At 42.3% G+C, this 8,550-nt stretch overlaps 1 protein-coding gene across 1 annotated transcript; it reads left to right on the forward strand.

Annotated features, from left to right (window-relative positions):
• The first annotated feature begins 5,337 nt into the window (after positions 1 to 5,337).
• On the forward strand, positions 5,338 to 7,981 carry LOC310790916 (uncharacterized protein). The gene is made up of 6 exons (XM_083652627.1): positions 5,338 to 5,442; positions 6,142 to 6,259; positions 6,675 to 6,747; positions 6,829 to 7,078; positions 7,283 to 7,371; positions 7,485 to 7,981. The coding sequence occupies exons 2-6, from the start codon at positions 6,202 to 6,204 to the stop codon at positions 7,537 to 7,539; spliced, it is 525 nt and encodes a 174-aa protein (XP_083508753.1). The 5' UTR covers positions 5,338 to 5,442; positions 6,142 to 6,201; the 3' UTR covers positions 7,540 to 7,981.
• The last annotated feature ends 569 nt before the right edge of the window (positions 7,982 to 8,550 follow it).

Genomic DNA, 8,550 nt, shown 5'->3' on the forward strand with positions numbered 1-8,550 from the left:
GGAGTACGCTTAGGAGACGTGATGGAATTCAGTGGCGTATTTGGTGCAATTCGGTATAGCGCCACCTACTGGCAATGCAAAAAGTGGTTTATCTCATGGACCATTCGTCCAATCGACTTCAAACTTGGGGAGGAGGCTGCTGGGAACCCAACACAGTGCAGTGCCAAATTCCATGCAATTTGGCATAGCGCCACCTACTGGGAACACAAAAAGTGGTTTATCTCGAGAACTGTTTATCCAATCAACTTCAAACTGGTGGAGTGCACTGCTGGGATCCCAACGGAGTGCAGGACACATGCATATCAATACACAGACCTTACACACACAACACAATACGACGCCAGAGCCCCACCAAACTAGATTTGAAGGCCGCATAGCGGCCTGATATCAAGTGAAATAAAAAGGCAGACTTAACTTGAATTATAGCTGCTGCTAGGAGTAGGGTTTAATTAGTTTAACTCATTGAGTGCCATGGACGAACATGTTCGTCATTTCGTTTAGTAACGTAGAGTGCCAAGGACGAACATGTTCGTCAATTGCGTTTTTTGACGGGGGGATGTCGATCTAAGCCTCTTACATCGCCTCTTACAATATGGGAGCTATTGAATGTGTCTAACCTATTTTACAGAACCCTTAGGTGGCGACAGTGCTCTCCAGATTACAGAAAGGCCAGGAGAAAAGAGAGAAGAAGTCATGAGGAAACGGAAATCGCATCGATATGCATGAAGCATACTGTTAGCTGTGCCTGTGAACAGCAGTCATCTGCTGCCACAATTGAGCCCCATCCGTGTCCGCTGCGATAGCCCATCCATATGATTTAGTTGCCGACACGGCGACACCAGCGTCTTTCTGAAAAGTTACATTATTCTCAGCTGGGAGCTGGCGACACGCTGTAAAAAAGCGGGGGGATGCAGCGCGCTTTTCAGTGCAGATCAAACTCAGAGCAAACCGCAGCAGAGACACTCCTCCACGGAGGAGGAGGAGGAGGGGGGTGGGGCACGCAGGGCACTACAGCATACAACCATTGACAGTACACACACACCCAGGCAGCAGCAGGCTCGATGCACAGAGAGCAAACAAGCTAGAATAGGCTATCTGATGCACACCAGCAGTAAATCAAGACCAGCAAGAAGGTGTAGGGTCTGCGCACGCAGGGGCCAGCGCTGCTGGTTGCAGCTAAAAAATATTATTTGGCCAAACAAAATTCCTTTGTTTTCACTCTTTTATTGAAGGAAATTATTTTTGAGGTGTCATTATATCAGAAAATATTAGCTTCAGAGTCAATGATGTGCTTGAAATGCTTCCTTTCACAAAAGGCTGAATATCTCAGATTTGACATGATCAGGGTAAGCCAATCAGAGGCAGAGTCGGGCGGACCATGCCTTCACCATAGTACACAAGAAATGGGATTTTCGAAATTGTTGGATTTGGCTGTCTTGTGTTTATACCACCAACAAAATGCATTAAAAAACAGTTTGTGCTTCCCAGCTCTGATCTTATTTAATATGCTCTCTCTTCAAAAGTGTTTGATTTTCATCATAATCTGGTTTTCCATAATAATAATAATAAGTTCAGTGTTTATGCCTGTGTTGCTGTCTGTTGTAGTGTAAAACGACTAAAGGGAGAGCAGGTGCTTATATGAAAGTGAGTGAGAAAAGGAGCAGATACTGAATAATGACATCACAACAGTATAATCCTAATGTTAATTTGAAATTAAATATTCTTCTAAATATGGATTAAAGTCCAAAAAACATCAAATTTTCTTCGGAGAGTCCCTTCCTTACAGCACCCCTTCCTAAAAGTACTTCCAGCGCCACTGGGGAAGGGCGATTCTGAGCCTGCACTGCAGTGGTGGAATTCGCTGCAATATAATTTTTATTATATTTTCTTTGGGGGAGGGGGGGCACCAGCACAAATCTTGCCTAGGGCACCAACTTGGTCAGGCACGCCACTGGGGAGGGGGTGTGTGTGTGGGAGGGGCGTCGAGAAAAAAAAGGTGAAATTATATGTAGGCTATTATTGATAAACCAAATCCTGCCTCATCATAAAAAAAAGGAAGGGAAAGGGAATACCCATGGCATTGTGTTTCTGTAAATCATTCTTAACCTTTTTCATATTAAGGACTCCTAATTTAGTTCACATTGGGGCCATGGACCCCCAATATGATGAAATTTGGTTTCTCAGATGCAAATCAGATTTTTTTTAATGTAGCCTAGATATGATTTTGTTCAGAATTCCATATATATTAGGTTGAGAGAGACAACAGAGAATCTTGAATCCTCTCCCCTGACCCCACATTGAGAAGCACTCCACCACTGACTTGTTTGTGCAGAGAGAGAGGAGGGAGGGGGAGGGGGAGGGGCGCAGCCCAGCTGCAGCTATCTGCTCTGCTCCGGTCTCGCGCTTCCTCATTTAATGAAGAAAAAGCAGGGGGGATTTTTACATGGCGCACTGCACTTTCTGACACCAATAACAAAAAACCCCCAAACGAAAAACGAAAATTGACTCGACAGTGTTTTAGAGGACAAGTTTGCGAACAATTTCGTGTGTGGTATGTCAATGTTACCTCAAAGTTAAATCGAGCAGCCAAGCGACTGAAGGGAAATTACGCGATTTTCGTCAATATAACTCAAACCAATCAAAAATGTACATTCACCATTACGTGTCATAGGGGTTGGCTACAATTTAAGTGACAGACCAATGGTCAAATCAGAAAATCCAGTTGGGAATTTACTCTCAAAGCCGAGGAGTGCTGATTTTTTGGTGTGCCGTTTTTCTCTAGGGAGCCTGAGACGCTGGAATCCCCCCTCTAAACAGAGCTCCATTTATCGTATTATTTCGGGCTTTTTCAAAATTATTTTTTCATTTTATAGTAGTAATGGTGGATATTTATCGATACAAGCAATGTTTTTATTCCAACATGACCCAAAAGTATGTTTAATACTAGATTGAAATGAGCCCAGAATGCAGAAATCTCCCATAGTGATTACATTACAGCGTGGTTAGAGCGGTGGGTTTGTCCTGCCTAGAATGAGTACAGTATGTATTTATGCTGCACTTAAGGTGCGTTCACACACCGACCTATTCAAGTTTTTCGCTGGCATCGAGTTTACATTACAAAGTCAATGCAAACGAGCGATTCTGTCTCTGTCCGAGCAACAGAGACAGAGCGATAGGGCGAGAATTCGCTCGTCGCCCGAGATGTAATATCCCAACTCGAGCGAAATTTCGCTGGCATCAGTCGCTCGCTGTTCAACGCTGATTGGCTGCCGTGTGAGAGTGAGTCAAGGATCACACTGGCTTGGAACAAACCCCAGGTTTATTGTGTGGCAACAAACCGCATTGACAGCTGATTGACAGGCTGACAGCTGACATGAAGGGAAGTCTGTACTACCGGTATAGAGCACGCTGATAGGCTTAGTTTGTAAACACCTACGGTGGCTCGTAGTGGACAGACATCATGATATTGCGTAACGTTATAGCCCCCAGATGTCCGTCAATTATTGTGCCTGTTGACGAGCGATTTAAACACAGCAACAGAGCGATTCCAAAGGGTTGAATCGAGCGACAGAGAGAAAAATAAATATCTCGGTGTGAACACAGCTTTACACGCATATTTACAGACAAATTGTTTTGTCTGAAAATTATTAAAAATATTTTTTTGTGAATGAATTCACAACCCATTCATTCTTCTCCTCATATTCTGTTTTTTTTGTGTGCTGTCTGGTTCTATGCTATCTATCTATTTTTATATTCTGGGGTTTTCCACGAATATTCGAATGTCTGCTGTGATGTCATCATGACAGAAAAAAAATCCACCAAAAATGTTATAGTGATTCACCGGAATACATATGAGTTTTTTTTTGTTGAATACATTTTTGAAATTAATATAATTGTGGTGAAAATTGCAGACTAATTACTAATTGCACTACTAGACAGTGACTTCAGTGTTGCATTACCCCACCTACTGGATGGTTATTGATTGATTGATTGATTGATTGTTTATATTAAAGCTGCATAATAATCCTTATAATGCCTTAGAGTCAATGGATTAATTCCTTGTATATCCATGAAAATACTGTAAATAATATATACTGTGAATTTTTTGTACTATTGTAAAGACTGTGTTTATTGTTTAATGTGTTGTAATAATAAAATAGGTTATAATTTCAAAGTCTGTGTGTAGTCATTTTTTTTCTCCAAAGGTACATTACAAATAGATCTCCATGTTCTATATTTTCAAAACAGAATAAAACAAAACTGACAAGACAACAGAAAAACATGAACCCCCCACGCCTTTGTGTGTATGTAATGTAATGTTTCATCTGTATTGATTTGCATTGGAAACAGGTGGAATTATCAAAACCCATTTGCAATGTTCCACCTATTTTGAAAAAATATATATATTTTAGCACTTAGTAATAGACTAAACAATATATATATATATATATATATACATATACTGCCATGCATGATACTGATGAGGCTTTGAGGCTTATTGGTCTGTTTGTTAAAACCAAGTCCATTGGTGCCGTCTAGTGTTCAAAACTGGTAGCACAGGAACACTGCACATTCTGTTCAGTAAGGAGTGAAAGATCTCAATTTACTTTCTCAAGGTTTGGTTTGGATATTTTCTGGCTTTTTAATCTGTTGCACTGCAAATAGAATAGCATTTTGCATTGCAGTCTCTATTCTGGCCTATTCTATTCTGCAGGGGTGCTCAAGACTGGGAAGCCCTGTCTGAGGAACTTTATGTGGGAGGGGTGTTATAGCAATGTGATTTTCAGGGGGGGGGAGGGGTGGTTAAATCACACAGCTCATCTAGGCTGGTTTTTGTAAAGCAGCTGACCACTGTTCCTGAAATGGAACTGCCTCCTGTGATGTCAGTCCCAGCAGAACGTCCAGCACAGTGATGTCACAAGAGGGTGCTTCTGTAGGAATCAGCTGTTTGGGAACAGCTACTAAAAGTCCAGAGGGAACGTCCAGAGAATTAATCCAGCTGAATGCAGTGGTTCCCAATCTTTTTTGTCTTATGTAGCCCGTAGGAACCCCCTCAATGACCTCCTGGGGGTCCTCCCTGTACTAGTACCCCACTTTGAGAAGCACTGCTGATTAGGGAAACAGTGGATGGATAAATCCAGAAGGAGGCGGTAATGCAACTTAAAGGATGCAAAAACACCATAGAAGAAGAAGAAGTTCTCAGAATTCTTCCGCTGCAATATGATTGGTAGAATGAGCGGATGGGCGGGACCAAGGCAGCAACTAGGAAGTGATCGACTGACAGCCAGGTGACACTGACAGCGCGTGCAGCTGAACTTTTCTTTCACCACCGCACTGCAGACAGTTTGTGGAGTCAGACAGAAATACCCCAAACACCACTGAACCGAGAATGCAGGCTGTACGAAAACGTCAAGGCAACGACTTCCAGACAACACAAAATAGGTTTGTGTGTAATATAAGCTTTTGAGTCAGTGTTCTGTTGTCATATCTATGCTCTCCTCTCGTTTGCATGATGTGACTGACCGTTAGACCAATTGAGCAGTAAGATAGGGGCTAGATCTTTGAGACAGAGCCTGGAGAAGCACCACAAAGACAAAGGCATCAGTACATCTAAAGGTCTTGACGTCGCTCTGTGAAAATCATCTTGACTATGATGTTCTAAACATGATCTTAGGGGTTAAAAAAAAGTATATGCACACAATTGCGCACACAATTAACACACACATTCCTATACTGTATGTGATTTGCTATGTTTTAGTTTGTTGTTGTTTTTAAAGGAGCATGAGAAATCCAAGCACTGTTTAGTATGTGTATGTGGACAGTGCACACAAGAGAGGGAGATAAAGTACTGGAGACACAGGAGAGACAGCTGGGGCCAGTGGGCACACTGTAAACACACCTAACCACTCAAATATCTGTAAACACAGTGCTTTTCTTCCTTAATATGAGATTAGCAGACTAACGTTTAACATGGCAAGCAAAGGATAGCAGAGGAAAATGTAGGCTATTTAAACGGGAATTGAGTACACTAGTATGGTGTCCTTTACCACAGTATTCCCCACACAACCACCTATTGTTATTTGCTGCTGTACATGAGGTTGTGTTGCATGACCTGCAGCCACTGTAAACATCTGTTGACAGCCAACCTGTTGCGAAGGAGAAAGTGCCACAGAAGAAAAGGCTACACTTCCATTTGGACCTATGGCTCTGTCTCACGGTGCAAAACTGGATACTGGACTTTGGAAGGCCTATTGTCATGGTAAGGACGACCCACATGTTATTAAAATCTGCACACCATGCCATCTGAATCTAAGGCCATGTTCAGACATATCATCCAGTGACATTGTTGACCAAAATCATCTTCTCACTGATGATGTCATAGGCATTGTGACATCATCAGTGGGACAGAAATTGAAACAGACAGGCAGATATTGCCCACTTGCTCACTTTTATACAAATAAATATAAAGGATTGAATGTGTTGCGCGTCCAAATTGCACAAAAGCAGCGCTCTGCACTCAGTCCACCCCCTCAGTTTGAAGTCAATCAGACCAACAGTTGTGGAGAGAACTATGTGAAGGACAGACAGACAGACAGTCCTGACGATGGATGGTTGGATGGAGATCATGATGTTTAGAATGTTCACTGTGTCACCATGTCTTTGTTTCTGTGAAGGAGAGCACCAGAAGGCAGCTGCACCAAGGAGGGCAATTATATGGATGGTGATTGGACATCTGTTGAGACAAGGGTGAGAAGATAACATGTCCCATCATTTAGAACCCACACTTCCTTAGTCAAAATTACACTCACTCACTCTTGATCTGTGTAGACGGCGATACCCTCACCGCTGCACCGGTGGTCCCGCTCGTCCCGCTCTGTTGGTCACGATGAGAAATGGATGGACCACAAGCCCTCCACCACCCTGGACCTGGATAGAGTTTTGCAGCCCGTTCTCCAGAATTCCATCACGGTATCTGCCCCCATCAGCGAGAAGTCCCTGTCCAAGTGTCAGAAAGTACATGATCACACATCAGGAGGTTGCCTCCTCCGATGGTGAGATCCAGACCCAACTCATCAAGGTAAAATAAGCTGAAAAGGGGAAGGTTTTAGACACAAATTGAAATGTTTTAAACTGCACCAAGCAACACATTCTCAGCCCATAGCAGGTCAATGTGGTGCAACATGTCCATTCTTTGACACTGGAAGCCTGTTGGAAGGGTCTGTGGTGGACACAATGCACCTAATGCGTCCTTTTGTCTTTTCCCTGGTCTTTGTCTTTACAGGGTCCGGTGTTTAAAACCAGAGGAGGAGGACATGCCGTAGAATTCACCGACATAGAGACCCTGAGACAGGAGGACGCCGCATGCACAAGGTAGCTTTCACACAGCCCAATTAAAATGTATTTAGCTGCTGCTCAGCTTGATAAGTAGAATGATGTTGAGATGGTTCACTGTGTCACCACGTCTTTGTTTCTTTTCTGTGCAGCAGCCACAAGAGAGCAAAAAGGCAGCCACCACCATACGGATGGAGATTTGACTGATGGGGAGCTCAGTCCTCCAGCAGATGGCAGCACCACACTATTACAAACTCCCGCCTATCAAACGGTCCATGCTTGACTGTTATGCTTATTACTGTTATTTACTGACCTCCAAAGCAGGCTGTTTTCAATTCACAGCTCAAACACAAGTATTAGAGGTATTTTATCAAGTGGGCACAGATTCATCCTTTTCTAGTGGCCCTCCTCATTGTGATGGATTTCATTGTATTGGGTTTTTAGAATGGTAACATACACATTTGTCATTTATTTCCAATGTATTCTTTCCACGAGGAGCAGGGTTATTGTAAATATAACATATTGTACACATATCTTAAAGAATAGCTTTTATTTGAAATATCATTCATGAAAGGAAATTTAGCAATGGCAGAAAATACAAGGCGAGCTGTAAAGTGCGTTTCTCCCAAATGTATGTGAAACCTAAAGACATAACAAAAGCAACAGGAATGGTATTTTGACTAATAATTTATGCAATACTGTATGATCGATTTTACAGGGTGACCCCAAACTTAGATCCCCCCTAAAAAAAATCCAGATAGAAATATATAATATATCATACAATGTATCACATAATAAAAGTTCTTCTTATACATTGACTGATTGTGTTAAGTTCTACTGGAATTGTAGTGAAATTGGACCAGATTTGATGGGAAAGTCTTTATTTTGCAGGACCATGGACCCACTGCTGAATGGAAAATGATAGTTGCAGACAAGCACTTTGAACATATAAATGGATTGAGGATTCTGAGAATAGCGCTTTGTGAAATTACCTCCCCTGTCACTAATTGTACCAGAAGGATCAGACATATAAGTGAAGTTTGAATTTGATATGTTGTGCCTTTGGTTGAAAATACCTTCCGATCCGCATCCCCATTCTCACACTCGTTATTGATTTACTGTCAATCTAACTATTCTGTGTGAAAGTCATGTTATGCTTATGCCCCATGTTTCCATGACGACATGGCTGCTGAAACATGAAACAGCTGATCCTTGGAA

The sequence above is a fragment of the Poromitra crassiceps genome (genome assembly GCF_964638095.1).
Source record: "Poromitra crassiceps genome assembly, chromosome: 16".
Taxonomy (NCBI): Eukaryota; Metazoa; Chordata; class Actinopteri; order Beryciformes; family Melamphaidae; genus Poromitra; species Poromitra crassiceps.

What these genes read in the sequence shown, in the direction of transcription:
- LOC310790916 (XM_083652627.1), top strand. Translation starts at nt 6,202, where the DNA reads ATGGCTCTGTCTCACGGTGCAAAACTGGATACTGGACTTTGGAAGGCC. An exon ending in TTGGAAGGCCTATTGTCATG is followed by an intron (nt 6,260 to 6,674) that starts GTAAGGACGACC and finishes GTTTCTGTGAAG; the next exon opens with GAGAGCACCAGAAGGCAGCT. An exon ending in TCCAGACCCAACTCATCAAG is followed by an intron (nt 7,079 to 7,282) that starts GTAAAATAAGCT and finishes TTGTCTTTACAG; the next exon opens with GGTCCGGTGTTTAAAACCAG.